The sequence below is a fragment of the Pygocentrus nattereri genome, chromosome 8, assembly GCF_015220715.1.
Source record: "Pygocentrus nattereri isolate fPygNat1 chromosome 8, fPygNat1.pri, whole genome shotgun sequence".
Taxonomy (NCBI): Eukaryota; Metazoa; Chordata; class Actinopteri; order Characiformes; family Serrasalmidae; genus Pygocentrus; species Pygocentrus nattereri.
In genome coordinates this window covers 22187987-22211083 of record NC_051218.1, presented here as the reverse complement: position 1 = coordinate 22211083, position 23097 = coordinate 22187987, and the positions used below count along the sequence as shown (strand labels likewise).

General features: G+C 38.8%; 3 protein-coding genes and 1 long non-coding RNA gene across 6 annotated transcripts in view; 2 read left to right on the top strand and 2 right to left on the bottom strand.

The window, feature by feature from the left end:
* The window catches only part of LOC108427855, a 46807-nt gene extending 35645 nt beyond the window's left edge, over nucleotides 1–11162 (top strand). The window contains exons 2-4 of the long non-coding RNA XR_001857891.2: nucleotides 9073–9184; nucleotides 10599–10727; nucleotides 11026–11162. This is a non-coding gene — a long non-coding RNA (uncharacterized LOC108427855). The remainder of the gene's footprint in view (nucleotides 1–9072; nucleotides 9185–10598; nucleotides 10728–11025) is intronic.
* Nucleotides 3743–5816, bottom strand: foxi3b (forkhead box I3b). The gene is made up of 2 exons (XM_017698370.1): nucleotides 5025–5816; nucleotides 3743–4867 (listed from the first exon to the last, which is right to left on the bottom strand). The coding sequence occupies exons 1-2, from the start codon at nucleotides 5614–5616 to the stop codon at nucleotides 4302–4304; spliced, it is 1158 nt and encodes a 385-aa protein (XP_017553859.1). The 5' UTR covers nucleotides 5617–5816; the 3' UTR covers nucleotides 3743–4301.
* On the top strand, nucleotides 7368–8861 carry syce3 (synaptonemal complex central element protein 3). The gene is made up of 3 exons (XM_017698373.2): nucleotides 7368–7796; nucleotides 8221–8329; nucleotides 8438–8861. Exons 2-3 carry the CDS (start codon nucleotides 8221–8223, stop codon nucleotides 8617–8619), a joined length of 291 nt encoding a protein of 96 aa, XP_017553862.1. The 5' UTR covers nucleotides 7368–7796; the 3' UTR covers nucleotides 8620–8861.
* lcp2b (lymphocyte cytosolic protein 2b) lies at nucleotides 10750–20304 on the bottom strand. Of its 3 annotated transcripts, none has more exons than XM_017698369.2 (15): nucleotides 20011–20304; nucleotides 18254–18316; nucleotides 17828–17874; nucleotides 14396–14458; nucleotides 14278–14306; nucleotides 14154–14197; nucleotides 13851–14043; nucleotides 13619–13713; nucleotides 13467–13533; nucleotides 13304–13390; nucleotides 13110–13185; nucleotides 12919–13000; nucleotides 12572–12646; nucleotides 11327–11482; nucleotides 10750–11162 (listed from the first exon to the last, which is right to left on the bottom strand). In XM_017698369.2, the coding sequence occupies exons 1-15, from the start codon at nucleotides 20086–20088 to the stop codon at nucleotides 11022–11024; spliced, it is 1296 nt and encodes a 431-aa protein (XP_017553858.1). In that variant the 5' UTR covers nucleotides 20089–20304; the 3' UTR covers nucleotides 10750–11021. The 3 variants fall into 3 exon arrangements, with proteins under 3 accessions (XP_017553858.1, XP_017553856.1, XP_017553857.1); XM_017698367.2 differs by having other exon boundaries at nucleotides 12572–12649; nucleotides 20011–20303; XM_017698368.2 differs by having other exon boundaries at nucleotides 12572–12649; nucleotides 14154–14194; nucleotides 20011–20300.
* Nucleotides 20305–23097: the final 2793 nt, after the last annotated feature.

Below are 23097 nucleotides of genomic sequence, written 5' to 3'. Positions count from 1 at the left end.
CAGGATTTTCTGATAGAGAGCAGAATTCATGGTTCCATCAATTATGACAAGTTGTCCATTTACTGCAGAAGCAAAGTAGCTCCACACTACCAGAACCATGCTTGACTGTTGTTATGATGTTGCTATGATGGAATGCGGTGTTCGCTTTATGCCAGATGTAAAGGGACCCATGTCTTCCTAAAGTTCCACCTTTGACTCATGAGTTCATAGTATATTATCCCAAAAGTCTTGTGGGTCATCTAGATGTTTTTTGGCAAATATGAGACAAGCCTTTGTGTTGTTTTTGGTCAGCAGTGGACCTTGCAACTCTTCCATGGATGCTTTTTTTGCCCAGTATCTCCCTTAATGTGTAATCTTGTACATTGATCTTTAAAGAGGCAACTGAGGCCTGCAGCTCTATAGATTTTCTTCTGCATTTTTTTGTGACATATTGGATGTGTCGACGATGCAGTCTTGGTCAAATTTTGGTAGGCTGGCCACTCCTGGAAAAGTTCATCTGGATTTTGTCGCTAAGGGGACAAATCATTTTTCACATAGGGCCATGTAGGTCTGAACAGCAATTTTCCTTCGATAAATGAAATTATCATTTAAAATGGCATTGTGTTTATTTGGATTATCTTCAAATCTTCAAAGTAGTTTGATGATCAAGTGTGACAAATATGCAAAACTAGAAGACGTCAGGAAGGTGGCAAACACTTTTTCACAGCACTGTATATACCCACCATTTCCAAGAACACAAACTGCTGTTCAGTACTGTGTCCTCTATCAGTCCTGTAGCTAGCGGAATGGCCACTTTTATTATAATTAATGTGATTAAACATGATCAAATGCATGAACTGAATGACTTTGTTTTAAGTAAACTACATTACAGGTCCTTCAAAATCTTAATGAATGTGCATGTAAAATATGAACTCAGAAAGAGCTCATTTCTTGGAAAGAACTGCACAAATTCTCAGAAAGTAAACGTAACTTGGGTGATTACATTGCTTTAACATAGCTTAGAGAGTTGCCAGATGTGGGTGTGTGTTTCTGCCACACGACAGGCAGCAGGTCTGGCTGGAGATTTATAGATTGAATCTCATTATGATGTTGAGCAATAATTCTCCACCCCGTACACTGGAAAGCATGAACTTGGGCTCAAGGAATGAATGTTGGCCCTGAATCTCATTTACTACAAGTACATTACATTACAATCCAAAACATTACAATGCAATTCTATGCATATCACCTGTAATTACTGTCCTAATTGCATTGTGAATCTATTCTTTTCATATCAGTAGATATAATAGAATCTCTGTGCTGAATGAATATGACTGATAGGTGGCACGGTGACTGGACATGTGACTGGCAAAGGCTCTGAAAGCTCAATGTGCTACAGAATTTGGCAAGATATTAAATAAACATGAAGTAGCGGATTATATTACATGATAACTTTTACTCAGGTATACAGGGAGAAATTTAAATAAAAGAGGTTTTCCCAGATTTCAGGGGAGAACCATCTCATGTTTTCTTTTGGAACAGACATTAAAAAGATGAAAGAGGAAGAAGGAGATATACATGTCAAAGAAGCTTGAATAACCGTTGCACATTTGCATTATTACAGTAGGCCATAGCTTACATCTTAAACACACCCCTTCAAAATTAGTGGCTGTGTGTTCTAATAGATTTGGGGATTCTTTCAGTTTCAGAAACCTGCAGGGTTAGTTTTCCATGTGGAAGAAAAATATGTATTTGCTCAAATTAAAAACATATCCCTGCTATTGTAAGAAAACCTTGTATCTCCATTTTATCATTTTTCAGTCTTTGACATAACTTGAAAATGCCTGTTGCTCTTTACATTGTGTGTAAATTTCATGATGAATAGACCAAAAGAAACAGCTCAGAATGACTCCTTTGACATACATTAAAAGTAACATACGTTTATTCCTTTTCCTGTAAAGTTATCATTTTGGAGATGCAAGGTTTTCTTCTGACAGCAGCTGGGAATTCCAACTTTCAGTTGGAAATGCAAGAGTGCTGCTTATGTTTAGGGGTAAATACTATCCTAAGGCAGCATGGAGAAAAATGCAGGTTGTAAAAACAACAGAACAAGTGAAATTGTTGTGATCTACCCGGCACACTTATTTTTGGCACCTGGAAGACGCTGATACTATCAGGTGGAAGGAAAAAGTACATACCATGGAAAAGAGCTTAACACCTCTTCTAGTATAGGCCAAGGTGAAAATAAAGGGAGCATAAGTGACTAAAGTTCTGACATCAGAACCACAAAAAGTTATTGTCACCACCTTTGGAGGCATCCCAACAATTAACTGTTTGTTTAAACAAACATGAGGTCATATTATGACTCACAACAAAAAATTAAACAACCAAGCATCAGCACCTGCCTCACAAATTAGCATCAGGAAACCACTTGCTCCTCTTATCTCAGCCACCAGAAGCCCCTACACACACTGCACTATTTCTGGCAAGCATCCAACAATATTATTTATACGTTGCTGCCTACTTTTTTTATACAGCACACTACACTGTGTGCAATTTCATTAATTCCTGCTCTTTTTTGTTTTTCTAACTTATTTACAAGTCTTTTTTATGTGTACCAGTCTGTGATGTGATGTGCTGAATATATAAAATTTGAGTATACAAGCTACTGTACTGAGAAAAAGTCAGAGACCACCCTTCATTTATCTAATTATCAAGTTATTAATTTCTTTGTGTCAGGGAAAAAATGCATAAAACATATATTTAATACAAAATTGCATCAACAAGATAAAGATATACACATTATATGTGATTTTTTTAAACGTGCAAAATGTATTTACCTATGCCATTTTTGGATCTCTAAATATGTGTAAATATAAGCACATGTATATCAATATATGAAAGAATGTGTATTAAAGGTTAAATATATATGTGTAAATATATTACAAACTTGATACATTTTTAAAAAAATACATACACTTTTCTTATTACTCCCCTGGCTCCACGGTTCCTGAGTGGGCCTCTCCTCTCCCTCCACCTCCTCCAATGTGCCCCTTAGGCTCCCGCTCCTCTTTAAGTTTATGACCATTCCTTACTTTATGCAACTGGATTGTTATCTAATCTCTTTAGAAATAGCACTTGAAAATTAAAATTTATTATACTTAACAGCCATTTTGACTGGAAATGAAATAACAGATGGATGGTCTCTGACTTTTTCACTATTTTTTCAGGGAAATCATGACTTTCTGGATGGTTAGTTTTGTTAAGGATGTAAAATAATTATAAATGATTGGATAATGGAAAAATACTTTTAGGTTTAATGGGAAGAGCAGTGCTATTTCATCAGAAAAAGGACACACTTGTTTACATAACTCATCAGAGCAATTATGCCCAACAGTTTTCTAAATTTAAAAAAAAACACAACATTCCACTAGATGCTTCAATTACATGCAAAGTGAAATGTCGTGAGCGGCATCATCTATCATACAATCATTTTCACCTGTCTTTCTTTCCTCAAGGAAAGATGAGTAATGCTGACTGGGACAGGAGTGGTGAAACAAGTTTTTCCCCTCAAAGATCATCTATTTTTGTCTGAGGTACTGCTGTTGTATTTATTTTATATCTGAACAGCTCATGTAAAATATATATACATATATATATATATATATATATATATATATATATGTGTGTGTGTGTGTGTGTGTGTGTGTGTGTGTGTGTGTGTGTGTGTGTGTGTGTGTATAGAGAGAGCGAGAGAGGGGGCTACCTTTTTCATTCCTTTATTTTAAAAAATCAGTAGGCATACATCGCAGAAAATTTTATTCATCATTCATTTTCACCCTTACACGTAAAAATACATCACCACTTTCCATTAAACAGACAAACAAGACAAAGATAAAAAAACTGACAGGATCAAATTACAGGTGTAGACTGAAGAGTGCTGCATCGCATGCATTTCTGTAAGGTTACTTTGCCAGTTGAAGGTCTTTTTTTTTAGCCTTGTTTGGCTTCATAATAGGTACTCTTGGTCTTGGTGATATGATCAGTGTAGCGAGAGAGAGATAGGTGGAATGGCATTATGTCAGCATCAGACCTAGGTTAGAGCTGCTGGTGTCAGGGGCCTTTGGGGAGTGTCATGCATATCACATGCTGAGCAAGCTGTTCCTGTGGGAATCTGTTCTAATCTCACACTCACAGGATCATCTCAGAATTCATCTGAGGCCGTCCACTCTAAACGTGAGTAATGTGAAACTTTTTGGCCTTCACCAAACTTTAGCTGAAATTCATCATGCAACTATGTGTCTATTCTCAGTCCAGTCCTGTCACACTTCTGTACCCTCTCGGGGGTAGAGAATTCCAGTCGAGCTCAACCCAGGGTAGAAATGGCCATTGAACTGGTTGAGAGTGGGGCTGCTGTAACTTAAAGAGGAGTGGGAGCCTGAGGGGGAGATTGGAGGAGGTGGGGGAAGAGGAGAGGCCCACTCAGGAACTGTGGAACCAGGGGAGTAAGACCCAAAGCTCGTGGGTTGGGGGGCTCTCTGTGCGCCATCCACTGGTAGACTGAGAGCAAGAGGTCGGTTGAGGGGGTCGCCCCTCACCTCCGCTGATCCAGCCACCACCCCAGACATCTCTGTCAGGAAGTTGCTGAGGCAATGTGAGGGACCTGTGGATGGAGGAGAAAGGCCTTTTTCAGGAGAGGCTGAAATGTCAATGGCCGGGTTTTTAGGGCTACCCCTGCCGCTGCCCTCTCCTGACTCCATGCTGAGAGACCCTGCAGAACTGCCCTCTCCGGGGAGACAGTCTGACTTTCTCTTCCTCTTGCGCCTGAAGTTGCCATTGTCGAACATCTTTTCACAGTTTGGGTCAAGGGTCCAGTAATTACCCTTGCCTTGAAGGTGAGAGAGAAGGAAAAGCTTTGAATTTGATTGAAAACTGATGCCAAATTGAAGCAGAAACAACAATCACACTATAAAATAGCTTAACCACCAGTACTGAAAATTTGCTAAGAATGGTTAAAAATAACAAACACATCCAAGAGCTCTTACCAGGGTCATCTTCATCCCGAGGAACCTTCTTGAAACAGTCGTTCAGAGACAGGTTGTGACGAATGGAGTTCTGCCAGCCAGCCTTGCTCTTGTTGTAGAAAGGGAAGTTATCTGCTACATACTGGTATATCTGACTCAGAGTCAAGCGCCGGTCTGGAGCACCATGAATCGCCATTGCAATGAGAGCTGAGTATGAGTAAGGTGGTCTGACCAGCTTCATGAGGTCCTCTTGAGAGGGCATGGAGAACCAGCTCAGCTCTCCACCAGCTCCTGCAGGACCCCCATGCCCAAGGTAGGGCCTCTGCATGCCATAGTGCTGAGGCACAAAGGGGGGACCTGCAGGACCTGGTGCTCCACCAAGATATGGGGAATTGTTAATCCCAGTTCCATTGAACCACAGGTACGGATTAGGTGACGAAGCCACGTATTCTCCAAGGTCATACGAGGAGGGGTTGGTCCTCTGTGGACTCGGCAATGACGGAGGAGGATAGTAGTTGTCACTGTATAGACTCAGCTCTGGAGGCTCCTGTCCCAAGCTGGGGAACTGGGGACCACATCGAGTAGGAGACTGACCTTGTTCGTATGAAGTCATGATGAGTGCTTCATAAGGTGCTCCTCTCTGGATAAAAAAGGTCAAGCAGTTCCAGGTATTAGATGCTGTTTGTTCTTTGGTCTTATGGTCCAGGAATCTTTCTTGTTTTGCTTGTCTTCAGGACTGATTCCCAGTTGAGAGACCTGTATATATCTTCTCCTTACTCTGCCACTGTTTGCCCTTGTACTCCTGTCACCTGTCGCACCTGTTTTATTTATGCATACCTAGCACCGCCTTCTCTCTTCTCATTGGTTACTTTTCCTTTCTACTGTTTTGAGTAGATTCACTCTTTTGTCAGTCAGTTTTACTAACATTCAACAGGTTTGAGAAATTAATCTTTACTGAAAGGACATGCGACATGGGCATTCAAACTTTATTTTCTTTTTGATAGTATAATATAATAATCAATATACAGTAAGAGCAGCATCTTTCATTTGGCTTTCTGAATATAAAAAAAGATCATTTCAGATTAATAAATAATAATTTCTCAATAAAACATTTTTAAAAACTGTTACCATGCTGATTGATACAGAATTGCGTCAATTTAGATGGATGTTCTGTTTGTTGTGATAAGACAAGACACCTGACGCTCTGAACATGTCTGAAAATTTCTGAAAAAAAGTGTTGCCTTGGTGATGTTTACAGAGCTTATTCTAAAATATGGGCATAATAAACCAGACACCATATCAGCCTATAGAGTGAGAGGGGACAGAAAACCTGACAAGATTACCAAAGCCTATCTTCTAGATTACATTTTAGCAGATGTAATTTACATTTCCAAAGTATTAACCTGAAAATAGTCACCTGATCTCCAAAATTTCAGGCAAATAACTACACAAAGAACTACTAACAACAGCAAGCCTTTTAGGCTGTTTGATTATTACTGCTATCTTAAATGTCTTAGCTAACATTGTTGTAAGCAATTAAGCAATTTATTTAATCAATACCAGTGATGTAATGTAAGCTAGAGTGAAAAATGTAAGTAAATAAATAAATGCATACATAAATAAGTAAAAATTGTTATTCAGATCGCTGCAGAAGTTTTTTTTGTCAGAAATTAAACTTGAACTCTCAACATCTCACTTTATTCACAGTCACATAAGTTTTTGTTTTGTATTTTGAAGGACAAATGCTCTCGCTTAGAGAGTTTTTTCAGTAACTTACTGAGTAGTAAAGTGAAAGTGAGTTATAAAGAAAAAATTTTACATAGGCTATTTTATAATGCTTATTGGCAAGACTTTTGCTTTTGAACACTATATGGCTTATACAGGTTTAACTTGGTGTCATTCATGGTTTGAGAAAGAAAACACTTTTACGGCCTCTGTCAGGCTTTAGTCTAATAAAACATGGCTGACAGCACTATTTGCACAGATAGTTTAAAGGCTACTCTCTTAAAATGATGGTTCTTTAAGGGTTTTCTAGCAAAGAAAAAATTATTCTTTATAAAACCAGGAACATTGAGTGCCTTTGCATCATTAAAGCTGGGTTCTTCAAATGGATGGAGAATGTAGTGCAGATGGTTCTATATAGAACCTTTTTTGAAAAATGTTTACAAAAGGTACCCTTTTTGTGCTATATAGAAGCCCCTTTAAAAAATTAAAATAAGAAAAAAAGTTTATATAGAACCATATGCAACACACTCCATCAATCTGAAGAACCTTTTAATCATGCAAGTGTTAATGGTTCTATATAGAACCATTTTCGTACTAAAGAACTCTTCAAGAACCATCTTTTTCAAATGTGTGCATAATACATTGTATGAGTTTTGGTATTAGCTGTATTTTGTTACAGATTGTAGTTTAAAGACTCAGACTCTTCCCCCAAGAGCTCTTGTGTTCACAGTATTCAGTGAAGTCCATCCAGTGTATTTTCACTATACGTCACCGCATGAACAAAATTATATGCTTAATTCACGACTGTCTGCACATCTGGGCTAAGTATCATAATCTATGGCTGTGTCTTAAACCGTATATACCATACTAAATAGCATGTCAGTTCAGTACACCGCAAACAACGCGGTTACTATTTAGAACATACTGTTTAGTACGTTGGTATGCGGATTGAGACACAGCCTATGCTTGAAAGTAGGCGCGTGCACAGACAGAGAAACACGGTTATCCCTGAAACCTCCTGTAAAAACACCGGCTCTCAGAAACGCTGTGCTAATACCCGGTTGAGAGGTAATGTGGTTTCTTGTTTAACGTTTTACATACACTTTTATGTCACGTCAAATCATGTTAAGCTATGACAACTAACTACGTTAGCGAGCTAGGTTAGCTAAAAAAAAAAGCTCGCTAGCTAACTTAGCTACTTGGCTAACGAACGTTTATGCGCTCGCTTCAGATTAAATAACGTTAGTTAGCTTGCTAACTAGCGAGCTGTTTAAAGAACAGGATTAACTAAGCAACCTACAGACTTGCGAGTGGTTCTATATAACTTATTTACTTGAGCTAATAAGAATTAGCTGGCTATTTTACTTTTCTCTTGGAAATGAATTTGGCTAAGGTTAAAGTTACCTGACCTAATTGTTTCTGGAAATGCTGTTTGCTAACAACGATTTTACGGACTGGGTAACTTAGTTCAACCAGCTCTGACGCTTTTTAGATGGTTGACAGTGCTTCAGCTGGTGAACAGCGTGAGGATTTTTGTCGTGACAGTTTACAGCTCAACAAAGATTTAGAGAAAATGACTGAAGAAATGGAGAATATTTCAGGTAACATAGCCACATCACTGTATAAATTACCTCGCTAATTTTAATTTTAGCTTTATGTAAATGTTGCCGCGCATTTACTGCTGTTTCCTCGTGTCTGTCTACTCGCAGTGCATTTGAGTTGGATGGCTTATGATATGGTCGTACAGCGTACTGACCCCCAGCTTGGAAAATCCCTCAAGAGGTTGGAGGACGAATACCTTCATTGTGAAGCTGTTATACTCGGCTTCGCGGACAAGAAGCATATAGATGTCCACTCTGCAGTTGTAAACCAGAAGGCAGCCCAGGAGTAGATGCTGATTTGTTTCTGTACACAGCTTTCTGTTTCTGTTGTTCACTTGTTGTTGTCATTGTTATTGTAGTTCATGAAAATGTGTTAATTCAGCACTTGGGGTTACAGGGAGCCTGTACATTAACAGTTGATTTGTTTTGTAAAAAACAAAAAAAAGACTTAAGTAACATCTTAAGTCTCATTGGAATGGGTGTAATCACCTGTGCACACCGGAAATAAAATGTGTTGGTTAATTGTTTGGAACTTTTATTCTCAGTCTGCATTTCAGTGGTTATATTGTTTCATATGAACAATGATTGTGATTAAACTGCATACAGCTTCAATATATCCATTCTGTTGGGTTATTTAGGGAATTTATTTCAACAAGATTGTTTATTATTTTTATGGGTGCAATACATGCATGTTTTTTTTTTTTTGCATGTATTAATTTGAAGGCTTTTGTAATTTGTTACAGATGGAGGAAGCAGAAGTGGCTGCAGGGAGCAGCGAGCATGGTGTTTCTCTTGACTTGAATTATATACTGATGCAGCTGGATTCTTTTTCTGCAAGTTTGGATCAGTTGGAAGGTGTGAAGTTAAACAAATCACATTTTGATCATACCGACCTTTTGGCTGAGTAGATTTTTGTGAGGAAACAAAATAATATAATAATCTTGGCTGTATTTTTTTCTTCCAGTTACTTATACATTTGGCCTTAGACAGTCCAAAATGCAGGACTGGCCTTTACCTTGATTGCAGTGGAGATAGGAGGATGTACTGTTTACACAGTGAATGATCACTTACTGTACACAATAAGAAGAAGCAAGGGGATTTTTTTGTCATATCATGGAAGAACCACTTTTGTGCCTTACCAAAATTAAAAACAGAATTTGTGTATGAAGAACCTTTTAAAGGTTTAAAGAAACTTCACTTGACATAAGACTTTCATATCAGTGTAAAAGTTCTTCCTGGAACCTTTAAAGTTTAAAGATTCTTTAAAGTTTAAAAAGGTTCATTATTCTCACACTTCTAATTTACAAAAATGGTTTTCTTAGGAACCATCCACCCAAGGTCTTTAGGAAAACAGAAGTGGCCAGTGCTGTCTTTAAAGCGCTTTGTAGAACTTTCAGTTATGTTGCAGCAGGTCACAGGTCTACAGCCCGCTTGAGGCAAAACTCCCGTTACACTAATGCTGTGACCCAGATCAACATCTGCTGATGCCTGTCAGCTGTGGGGGTTGCTGTTGATGAAAGAGAAGTCAAAAGGGAGGGGATACATGATGTTGTAGTGGAGGAAACTTACAGAAAGGCTAAATTAGACTTTTGAACTAAGTTCTATCCTAGGAGCAGTATCTTTGTTCCAGTGTACAGTCTGAGTCCAAATGTCAGGGAAATGTTTTAGAAAGATTGAAAAAAAAAAGTGAATTTCATCTTTCTTAATAAAATGGTGTTAAGGGCATACTGAGACTGTGGTTTGGGTTTGAGCCCAAGCTGTGCCAGGTGCTGCTGCTGGACTGCATTTGCAGGACTTTACCAGGAAGGGAAGCATACCTCATCACCTACCTTCCTAGTATTGAACATCATGCAGAATGGTTATGTGGGACAGTTAGTGGTCATGTTGCTGTGGTTCATTCAAATACTGCATGTCAATTACTTATAAAATAAATACTAGCACACTGATCATGTTTCATGATTCTTTTTTTTTTTCTTTTTTTTTTTAATCCCATGGCCACTGTTACAATTGTTCTTACTAAATTCCATCAGATGAATGTGGTTGTGTGGTTACCTTTGACTACTTTAAACCAGTATTTTTTAATCCTACTAGTGGGGACCTGCTGCTCTGCACAGTTTCAGATATTCCCTGTATCACGGCACCTCGATCAGTTGTCCTTCGTGAGTTGGATCAGGAGTGTTAGAGCTAAAAAAATAATTAAAACTGCAGTCCCCAGGAGCAAAATTAAGAAATATTGCTTTAAACTTTGGTAAATTTTTTTCATTTTCAGTGAAGACTCATCTGTTGCAGTGTCATCTTACAATGTCCTTTACACGCCCTGATAAGTCAGCATGTCTGAGCTCTGGTGCAGAGGACTCAACATGGTTGACAGCAGTTCCAGAAGTGGAAAACTAAAGAGGTAATTTTTGTGACATGTGACATTAAATTTTCAGTTGACTTTATTTACATTTGTAATACAAAGTGAGGTTAAACATTGAACATGCAGTCAAGTATAAAGATACAAGTAATTTGATAAGCATGAGGCATTCATAAACTTACCATCACCAAAAAGTACCAGACCAGTGCAAGTACACTTTTATAGTTTATTTACACTAAAAGTCCATGCTAGTGCACAGTGAAACAAAGAAACATTCCTCTAAGACTGTGAGTGCTTTGACTGTTTGCTCTGAGCTGAAAGCTTTTCTTCTGCTCCTCAGAAGTGTGTGGGTTGACGCCTTGCTGGATATATTAGACAGCACTGATGCTGAGCTCCAGACGCACGTTCCATTGCATCTATCAGCATCAGGTGTGTGGTTGTATGGTGTGTGACCATGTCTCTCACACTAGGGAAACTCTGTAGCACATGAACCATGTGGATGTTAATCAGCCAGAAGTTCAGAGAGCGATTTAGATTAATTAGTGAATGACAGTGTTAAATCATACTCCTGCTCTATTACAGAAGCTGTTTTTTTGTAAATAGAGTAAAGGTCATTATTGATTTTTATATCAACTGCTCACCTCTGTACCACTTAGGCCTGTGCCCAAGGAGTAGCCATCCTTGTTTCCATGGAAACGGATCTGGATGTTGTAGACTTTTTGTTTGTTCAGCACCATTAGTGTGTATGGTTGATCTGTGAAATTTTTAGAGCTGTCTCTTATGAGGAAGGTACCATCCTGAATACAAGCATTTGAAAAAAATTACAAGAGCACATTGTTATGTAATGTTATGTTAGTAATAGTGGTAGTGGTCCTTGTAAAGTGGCAACCAAAAAAGAAACTCATGTTTGAGATGGTTTCCTTTATAGTGTATTATTCTAATAAACATGATATGTTGTGCTGAAGTCACATAACTGAAAACATTTGAAATGCTGGTGTGTATAAACATTTTGTTTACACATAAACATTCAGTGAGACAGAGACCCCAGTAACATGAAGCAGACAGGCCAGATTTTTGTACAGCAAATTCAGGGATTTTTAAAACACTGTAATGCCACACCCACTATGATGTTCAATAGACTTCTGAAGTTGTACCTTCATTATGTGGTCAGCATCATGACCATATTGGGAAGTCTGTGTCTAAGCTGATTTTCTCTATTCCAAAAATGAATGCCATGAGTTCATTAAGGACTCAAAATACTACTATGGTTACATGCAAGCTAACATATCTGCACTTTAAATGAACATTGTAAGACTGGCAACCTTATCAAAATACCCCAATACACCACTTTAATTAATGTGGTGATTAAGTTGCTTGGGCAAATGTGGTCTACGGTTGGAGTTGCTGGTGTTGGTCTATAATGAAATGGAATATATGTTGGAATGTAAAAGTGGACTTCTTTTCATGTGTAAAATTTTAGCATATTTAGCATTATTCATATGTTGACTGGTAATCGACTTTGTAATTCAGAGAGTACAGGCATACATTGTTTCTACACAAGAAAAAATATCCGGTTTAGAAAATTTTTGTTTACCACAGGACATGATAACAGTTTTTTTTCCTCATAGTTTCTCACAAAGTCTGCAAGACCTGACTTCACGGATCTATACATCTGTTTTTACTCTCCTCATTGATACACTAATGACTATTCTTGGGGTGACTGTGCCACTGATTTTGATATTTCTAATTGATGCGTTCATACACATGTGAGGAGACAACACACAATGTGTAATAATTCTTATTTTTGTCTCTTTCTGCTTTACACTTTTAAAACCTAGTCTTTGGCAGACAAAAGAGCTTTTTTTCTTGACCCTTTTTTCACTCACCTTGTTTATTTGTCTCAGAGTGACTTCAGCTTCCCCTCGTGTCATTGGTCCTACATACCACTGAGGGTCCATGCCCTGCTATTAGATATTTACGGTAACAGGTTAGATATTCATGTTCAGATTTGTTTAAGATCATGTTTAAGCATCAAATATTAGGCAGTGCATGTCATGTCAGTGCATTACCTACTGTTCATACTGGTGGTCATGGGACTCACTACACAACACAACTCATGTTACAACATTGCCATCTTGTGGTCGTGTAGACAACTGACACCATGTAGCTTGACATGTATTTGTTAAATTTATTATTTATGACATTTATGTAAAGTCATTAGAACTGCCTGTACCTGAGCCTCTTGGGAATTTTGGACTGTTGAGTTTTGTTGTTCATGGAGATGGGAAGAGCTCTCATGCTGGTTGGTACCAAATCTGTGTTAAGACAATATTAAGGAACAGCAGGTATTCAAAATAGTTTCAGCTCTCTTTTATGGTTTTGGGAAATTAAATTACGGTTCTTGTTGATTTTAAATATACATACCTTGCTGTGGGTAATTTTGGTAACTGTGAAGCTGAATGTAAGTCATTTCTCGTGTTCATAGGGTAACATCCTTCTTCTAAAAGTTTAAGTGATTACATCAATTATTTTGTAAAGGTAATTACTCATAATTTTAGGATGGTCTATATTAATGATGTGTTACAAATTAGATTATTTATGGCTTAAACCAGTTATACCTGATCTGTCTTGACTGGTTTTGGAGAAGCTTGTTGACCGAGGTTTAGTCCTGCGGTCTATATGAGGTGCTGCTTTATTAGGCTTGGCTGTGGAGATGGAACATTCAGGACTTAAGACTACTTTATTGAAAGAATCCCCATAGAATAAAAAATCTTTACCTACATGTGCTGTTGGATGGTAAGGGTCTGTGTGGGGAAGAATCAGGTCTTGGAACTTTAGCTGCCAGTAACTGTGAAGTAAAATAGTTAAGGTAAACAAACTATATCAGTATCCAACATAAGCTGCAGTTTATTTCAAAGAATTTTTTAACTTACTTTAGTATTGCCCTTCACTGCTTGTGAAAATGTAGAGTCTGGTCGCGGGGGTGGCCTCATTGTCTTTTCTTTGGCTGGACAGTTACGGACACTATCTACAAATGCAAAAGAAAAGAGCAACAAAAATAAGAAAACTGTGTAGTGTTAATGTTTATCTAAAATATTACCTAAGAACTTTGAAAGAGATGCTGTATAACTAGCTTGATTACAGTACAGTGAGATTAAGGATCACCTATGTAGTCACTGTCATCCTGAGGCTTGGCAGCACGGAAGTGGCTTGGTATTTCATTAGGTATTTCACTGGGGGGCAACTCATAGTCATAATCATCTTCCCCTTCATCATTAGGCTCATCTGATGCACATATATAGGTGTCCTCACAGTTGTCAGCGTCTGGCTCCTCATAGTCTTGGTCACTGTCTTGATCCTGTAAACAAGAGGCAAAAGAACATTTTTAGAATAATAAACTGAATTCACTGAATGTGAATAGAGCAAACTTTAGTAAGTTTAGTCTGGTGAATTACAAGTGAGACTTACAAAGTCTTCTGAGTCCCAGGTTTCAAGGGTATGTCCAAAGCCTGCTAAAAGCCAATAAATTAATAAAGGAAACGCAGTGACCCAGGGTATACAGAAATAAATTGTCATTATGTGTTAGAATTACCCTGACTTGGAGGTTGCAGAGGTTTTGGTCTGTGCAAGCAAAAGTACATTTGGATATTAGATAGTGTTATAAGATAAAGACTTTGTGCTTATGTATGATAGTCACTTGTAAAACTCACAGATGAAATAGCCCCTTCTTTTTTCCACTCTGGTTAATGTCATTGCAGATCTTTGTGAGAAGTCTTTAAGGAACAAAGAGGTGACAATGTAGGCTAATTCAAAACACAGAGAAAGTTATTACGCTGTTAACTTAGAATTATAAAGTTTTATTTGTGTTCGGCCCTGCCATGGACTGGCAACCTGTCCAGGGTGTATCTTGCCTTTCACCCAATGACAGCTCGGATGGGCTTAGAAGATGTGTGTGTGGGTGTATATTTGTGTTAAGTGCATTTTTGTTGATGCTTAGGGTCAAAAATTTCACTTTCAAAATAGAAAAGCTCTTATGCAGTATAATCACTTTCAGTGTGCTCACTAGTGTGAATGTGATGTTTCACTTCATGGATGGGTTAAATGCGGCGGTGAAATTTCCCTGTTTGTGGGATTAAAAAGTGTCACTTAAATTTAAAGCTTTACACTGTTCAAGATTCAAAGTCTGTTAGCATAAATACTTAAAATACAAACATAGGTAAATATAAAGGCAGCTGTTTCAGTGTAATACAATGTATTACACAGTTTTACATTTATTTTATTTTCAGATGTTTGTACATCACATTAATATTATGAGCAGGTTGATTCAAATATATCCAGATGAGAATTATCACAAAATATCAAGATGTACACAATAGAACAGGTCAATTTCCTAGTATAAATATGTTGTACAACATCAGTATGAAAATTCTAAATGCAGTATCTCACAAAAGTGAGTACACCCCTCACATTTCTGCAAATATTTTATTATATCTTTTCATGGGACAACGCCATTAGAATGAAACTTAGGATATAACTTAGCGTAGTCGGTGACAGCTTGTATAGCAGTACAGATTCTGTCCTCTGAATCCTCTGAAAACACACAGCCATTAATGTCTAAATAGCTGGCAACACAAGTGAGTACACCTCACAGTGAACAAATTGTATCAATATTTTCTGGGACCACCTTTATTTAGCACTGCCTTAACCCTCTTGTGCATGGAAATCACCAGAGCTGCACAGGTTGCTACTGGAATCCTCTTCCACTCCGCCATGATGACATGGAGCTGGTGGATGTTAGACACCTTGCGCGCCTCCTCCTTCCACTTGAGGATGCCCCACAGGTGCTTAATTGGGTTTGGGTCTGGAGACATACTTGGCCAGTCCATCCCTTTTACCTTCAGCAAGGCAGATGTCATCTTGGAGGTGTGTTTGGGGTCAAAACTGCCATGCACAGTTTCCAAAGGGAGGGGATCATGTTCTGCTTCAGAATGTCACAGTACATGTTGGAATTCATGTTTCCCTCAATGAACCGCAGCTCCCCAGTGCTGGCAGCACTCATGCAACTCCAGACATGATGCTACCACCACCATGTATGACTGCAGGCAAGAGACAGTTGTCTTGGCACTCCTCACCAGGGTGCCACCACATATGCTGGACACTATCTGAGTCAACAAGTTTATCTTGGTCTCATCAGACCACAGGACATGGTTCCAGTAATCCATATTCTCAGACTGCTTGTCTTCAGCAAACCGTTTGTGGGCTTTTTTTTGAAGAAGCTTCCTTCTGGTAAGACGGCCATGCAGACTGAGTTGCCGCAATGTGCGACGTATGGTCTGAGCACTGACAGGCTGACCTCCCTCTTCTTCAAACTCTGCAGCAATGTGTCTATTTTTTGAAGCCAACCTCTGGATATGACACTGAACACATGGACTCAACTTCTTTGGTCGACCCTGGTGAGGCCTGTTCCGAGTGGGACCTGTCCTGGAAAACCACTGTATGACCTTGACCACCGTGCTGTAGCTCAGTTTCAGGGTTTTAGCCATCTTCTTATAGTCTAGGCCATCTTTGTGGAGAGCAACAGCTATTTTTCACTTCCTCAGAGAGTTCTTTGCCATGAGGTGCCATGTTGAATATCCAGTGGCCAGTATGAGCGAATTGTACCCAAAACACCAAATTTAACAGCCCTGCTCCCCATTCGATCAAGTCACATGACACCAGGGAGGGACAACAACACACACATTTTCTAAGCTGCTTCTCCCTCAGGGTCACAGGGGGTGCTGGAGCCTATCCCAGTGGTCATCAGGCAGGATACACCTTGACCAGGTTGCTAGTCAATCACAGGGCAGACAGACACACACACACACACACACACACACACACCTCTAGGGGCAATTTAGTAAGTCCAACCGGCCTAACTGCGTGTCTTTGGACTGGGGGAGGAAACCAGAGAACCCAGAGGAAACCCACGCAGACATGGGGAGAACATGCAAACTCCACACAAAGAGGACCCCAGTTGCCCAGCCAGGGAATCGAACCCAGGCCCTCCTCGCTGTGAGGCAGCAGCGCTACCCCACCGCGCCACCATGCCACCCTGACAACAACACAATTGGGCACAATTTGGACATCTTCACTGTGAGGTGTACTCACTTGTGTTGCCAGCTATTTAGACATTAATTAATAAATAAAATTATTTCCAGAGGACAGTAAATCTATACTGCTATACAAGCTGTACACAGACTAAGTTACATCCAAATTTCATTTCTATAGTGTTGTCCCTTGAAAAGATATAATAAAATATTTGCAGAAATGTGAGGGGTGTACTCACTTTTGTACGATACTGTATTTATGAGAATAGTATTATGGAGTATTGTTGTATTTCTTTAACATTAGAAATATTCTTTCTGCTGTTGTGTCTTGCAGTTGTCTCACTCTCTGCGCTCTGTGTGTTGTTTCTCTCTCTCTCTATGTTTGTGTTAACAATTCTGCTTCACTGCCACTGCCTCCTGCAGTTTTCCTCATCATTTCTTGCACTAAATGTTGGAAATTTTCTTTTGTGTCATTATCAGCTAACATGTCTAGGTCCTGTGGTAGCTTTTCAGGTGAGGTAATTTAGCTAAGTAAAATGGATATTACTTAGCTAATAGTTAGCTGGCTAACATCAGCTAGATAAAAGCAAGTTAGCTAACTTTTGTATTTAATTCTCAAGCAGCTAAACTCCAAAGACGTTTCTCGGCACATGAGTAAAACATTCATTCTAATTGGTTATCTTATGTTCTTCAGCTGCACTGATTCGATTGCAGGTCTAAGCTTATGATGCCAATTTAGTTTGCCAATTTTTATCTTTCCAGAATACAGGTTTTATGATACTTTTTCTATAAACAATCACCACAGTTATCTATTAGAACCTTGTAATTCTAAGCCCATGTCAATTCCGCTACGAAAAAAAATGCAGTAGACACATACAACATACATAATGTGAGTTTATTGTTCAATGTACCATCAGAGACCACAAGAAAGCGTTCTTCTGCTTTGTTTGTTCTGCACATAACATAGCCCAGTAAAGTGCTACTTCCTGCGTCGCTCTGTCTGTTAAAATGTGTAGTGATGGTGCATGAATGTAGATCTTAATTCTTGAAACTTACGGCACATGAACATTGGGGAACTTCTGCAGATCACTGCCTGACATTGCCTGGAGTAATACAGGCCAAAGAGTGTTAGTGACAGTTACTTTAATATGTGATGGCCTCTAAATAAATTATTGATCATAAATACTATTAATTGGCTTGGCCCTTACAAAAATGTTTATGTAAATATGGCATCTTTTTCTGGCATGTATTATTCAGAATTGACACATAAACATTCATAAAGAACTACAAGAAATACTTGTAGTGTGAAGGAACAGTATGTCGAAACATCAGGTAGTGGCATTTAGTATCATCAGAAAATGATATGTTTTCATATGAGCTCTAGTTGTTGGGTGAATATGCTTCAAATTTATAGCATGAGAGCTTTTCTAAAGTACATCATTATCTGCAAAAGCATTTACAAAAGAGGAAATAGAGTCCTACCAAGAACGTTGCACCGTTTATGCCACATCTCTTCACCACTGTATCACAGCCAGTCAGCCTCATCTACAAACAGAAATGTGTGAAAACAAACTGGGCTGCAGTAACACTACTAAGTAGCTCCTTTTGACATTTCATTTCACAGTCACTTGTTTTTTGAGAAATAATTTTGGTTGTTGTTCCAGGAATAATACAAGCTGTCAGTTCCAGTTAAAAAGTCAAAAAAGTAGTTGCTGAATCTACAATTGGAATCAATGAGAATGGTTTGTTGGTTGAGCTGTTTCTGAACTTTTAGGAGCCCTAAACGATACCCTACACTGCTAGAAATAACGGTACTGTGTAGGTACATTTTTTATTCCTCAACGTACAAACAATGTAAATGTACCTTCAAAGGTCAACAGTAGTTTTAAGGTCCAATTGTGTACCTTAAATAAGTCCCCTCACCCCGTGGGGAAAAGTACGTATTTCTCCATTTTCATAAGCAAATGTTTTAAAACAGAACAATAAAATAAAAAGCCTGTAGCTGCGATGGGGTGTGTAGAGTCAGTACAACTTAGAAAATATAATTTCAGTGGATTATGGTACAATTATGTTTCCCTGACCAGAGGTGCTAAAACTAGTACTGCCCCAGTGACAGTTCCATGCCTTCATTTTTGAGAGTGTACCTGGCAGCCCATGACACGCATGGGTCACAATAATTGATATAAAATGATAAATCTATCATTACATGCTCATGGCAATGGGTCCTCTATCAATAACAAGTCTTGTGTTTTCATGGTCTCTGCTTTAGCAGACTTTCACAAACATTTACAAACTTTTGGGGCCTGTGTTTGCTGTGTTTAGGTCTTGGTTTCTCTCAACAAATATAGCCTAACGTGCTACATGTTTGTCAGGGTTTATACAGCTCAGCTGGTGGCAGAAAAGGTGATAGTATAGAATTCATATATTTTTTCATTCTTTTCGAATTGTCAGGTGTGTATATCAGTTGGCATCCTCTGTGTTGATGCTAAACAAACACAGGGAATACATTGACTGTGATAAATGGGTCAACTGCCATTAATGTTACATTGAGTTTAGTTTGTTAAATTAAATATGTATAAAAAGATGTAGAGCCTATGTATTGCCCAGTGCCACCAGCCACAACATTTCAGATTTGGCTACTAAAAATTCAGAGCCTGTAGCCCAAGTGGATTAAAGTTCTAAAGCAGTGTTTAAGCTCTCAGTGTTTTTGAATGAGGAGCGATACATAAATCAGTCCTAAAGGCACCCTGTTTGTTTCTTGAGAATAAAGAGAGGCTGAAAATGGTAATGTAAAAAGTAATTATGACCATTTTTGGTACTGTAAGAAAAATGTAGGGCATGGACCCTTGAAATAAGCTGCGTTACACCACAGTAAACAGTACCTAATAAAATAACTTAGATTGTGGCAGGCTAGCTTTGCAGGGGAAACCACCATGGTCACCAGACAGCAATGTTCTTATTAATGGAAAGTTTTCAATTTTTTCAAAGCTGCATTTTTATATCTGCCTACTCCTGTGTGTAAATATATAACTGTGCATCAGCAACACTAATTATTTCATCTTGTACAAATATGTGATGCCTTACTTTTTCACTATTTTGTGCCGCTGTAAAAAACATTTATATATTAAAAGTTAAAGTAAAGTTAAACATTAAAGTTATTTAATCATCAGGAATAGAGGTTTGTCAGTTCTAGGTGTTGTAAAATGAAAGATAAAGTAAGTAAAAATTTCTGATCTTACTCTCTTTAAGTAGTCAGCCAAACGATTCGAGTTCCAGCCCATAACTTCTGATTTCGAGGGAATGCTGTCCAAATTCATTGTTGCCAAATAACTTTCTGTTTTGCAATGCAATAAAGAAATAATGGTAATATATAACAGGATTAACCTTGAGGCACTCTCCAGTTACTGTGTTAAAAAGACAGATGCAGTTAGCTTTTTTTCTTCTACTGGCTCATCTGGGTCACAGAGTATGCAGCAACAACCACTCCTTCCTTCTGCTGGTGGCTTTGACTAGAGGAAGTGTTTTGTCATTAGTTATTTTAAAACACTCTGTGTTTAGAAACCTTGCAAAGAACAAAACTGACTGAGCTTAGACATGCAGCCTTTAAGGTCTTATGCTTTAGATGACTGTAGTGAAAGCGCCGTTGTCTTGGGCAGAGCAGTTGCATACACAGTAGAGGCTTTTGTACATCTTTTACTGCAGTCCTTTACCAAATATTCTATTTATTCTGAAATAAACATTAATGTATTTTCTTATTGATTTGGTCTTGAATAGAGTTCCTGAAACAAGGCTACTCACTAAACACACAGTTGTTTGCTTCCAGAGTAATATATTTCATGTTCTTTAAAAAGTGCAAGGGTCAGTTGTACACAGCAGTACAGAATTATCTGCTTTAGATTACTCTAACAAAGCCAATTTAAGTTTAAACCATGAGACTGTCTTACACATATGCTTTAAAATGTTTGATACATTTGCAAAATATGTGCTTAAGAAGTGGGTAGAAGGTAACAATCCTGAGAAAAATCAGGTCTTGGTGCAACTTAAACCAACTTAATTAGTGTTACTCAATAAGATGAAACAGTGTTCTGTAAAACCATGAGAAACCTAATGGTTAGGGCATGTAGCACTTGTAAAAAGGTTAGATCTCGGAGCATTAGCCAGTTTCTGGTTGACCCCCATGTTGTCCTATTATGCATGGCCTACACCAAACAGAAAAGGGGGAAATCCCTGGTGGGAACAGAGCAGTCAGCCAGCTGTTGAGCCTGTTCCTTATAACACCAAGGTGAGAGTCGTGAGGAGGCTCATCACTTACCTCCAGGCCAGCAGGAATCCTAGTGAATGTAGCTGCTGCCCTGGGGGGCTTTGCACAAGGTTGCCGCCTCAATTTTTACCCAAAAGAAGTCCGTAAAGAAGGGTAGAAGTTTCTTGTCTCACTCATCTGAGAAAAGGATATAAATGATGTGAATATGTTTACGAGGGTGGCAGTATATTACCATTATATTGTCATATACATAAAGCTAACAGGCACCCATAACAATTTATGGCTTACAGGTATTGAGAGATTAATTAAAACAAAAGAACATAAGAAATTAATCAACCTACATGCAAACCTTTTTTTCCAGATACAATCTACTTTGCCACTGGTACAAAAATTGCTGACTTAGGCTGGTGAAGTAACGGGAGCCTTATATTGGGAGTCATATCACAAATGAACTGGGCAGTGTGTTCTTTCTTTGAGGGAACGTGTGCCACAGCAGTTGCTTCTAAGGAAACACAGCACTGCACATCTTTGTTATGCGCAACTGGAGCCTTTAAGCATAAAGGAAATGGGCCTTTTGTGGAGTGGAACAGACTGGGCTCACCTTCAGTGCTGGGTTTTTGAAGAAGGGGGGAACCAAAGGGCTTTACGGAGATCGCAGTCTGATTCTATCCATATGAAAGGTCTGTAAGAGAAGGGGAGGGGTTGGTGTGGGTGGCTGTGGCTTACTTGGATGACAACATGGCAGTGTATTTAGAAGGATGGCCATTTTGTTCCACATTCATTAGAGCACAGCAGGACAGCCTGGGAAAAACATGGTATCCCTAAAGGCAAACAGGCAGACTGGGGTGAAGAAGTATACCACAAGCTGCTAAATTTTGTGTGAAAAGAAGGAAGACTTTAAATAGACGGCATTATCCCTCTGTTTTATCTCTGACACAGGATCTGCTGGGATAAAGAGACTAAAGGTCTAAATGACTTTAGAGTTGACACACAGAAGTATCCCCAACTAATTCCTAACTCTTCCCTAATTATTTCTAATGACCATGTTTAACGTTCTTGTAAAACGTTGTCACCAAATGTCACAAATGTCCAAAGTAGTGTCAGCATAGGGCAAAGACACAGTAAGATGGATACTTTAGAGGCTGTAGTATTGTTAAGTAATAATAGATTGTTATGTACTGGAATCTGGTATGTTGAGTGCAGTGATTCTTTATTGGTGTTTTAAATTAGTGCTACAAGGAAAAACAAAACATCCTAATAAACCCCCCCTCTCCTCTGCCCCCATCTCCTCAGGATTAAGACCCCCACTGGAGCCAATATCTCATCATTCATCAAGCCAGACACACTGGCAGATTTATGGCATGTCCCACTGAGCAGAAGAGATTAAGTATTAGGGGAAATAGTCAAATTAGTGGAGAAAGCTGGAGATGAGGTGGTTGGGAACCACATGCCATAGTTACAACAGCCCTCTTTTTCAACTACCCTGACTTTTACTTAGCATTTACCAAAAAAAATCACTTTTTGTGTACAAGCTATGATGTCTTACATCTTACTTACATCTATTTTTTATTCTCCATTACAGGTCAGGATATGGTTGCAGCGTTTGAGCTGACCCTGAATTCATTGTGATGCATAGCTTTGAGTGTGACTGTGTACACCAACACAGCAGTGAGCAGGATTACCATGTCAAACACCTACATGCATACGGGCCTTCTTCACCATGCCTGTGTTACAATGGCGATGCATAGCATCAGTGCTGTCTGCATATCAAAGTACAGCTAAATCAACGTAAGAGAAACGCCCAGGGCGAAGTGTGAAGTACTACACGATAATCTTCTCAAGTGCATTCACTAAGATGATTGGTCCTTAGTGTATTCCTAACTGAGCCCGTATTACCTTTTATCGCAGACATGTCTTCTGTAACACTGTGAATTGGGAAAGCAGATCTCGAAGTTCGACTGCATCAGCATTCATGGCTGAACTGAAATCTTGCGTCTAACTGCTGCCACTTGGCTTATTGGAGGCCACGGATGCTAAGCAGCAAAACAAAACAAAACACGAGATC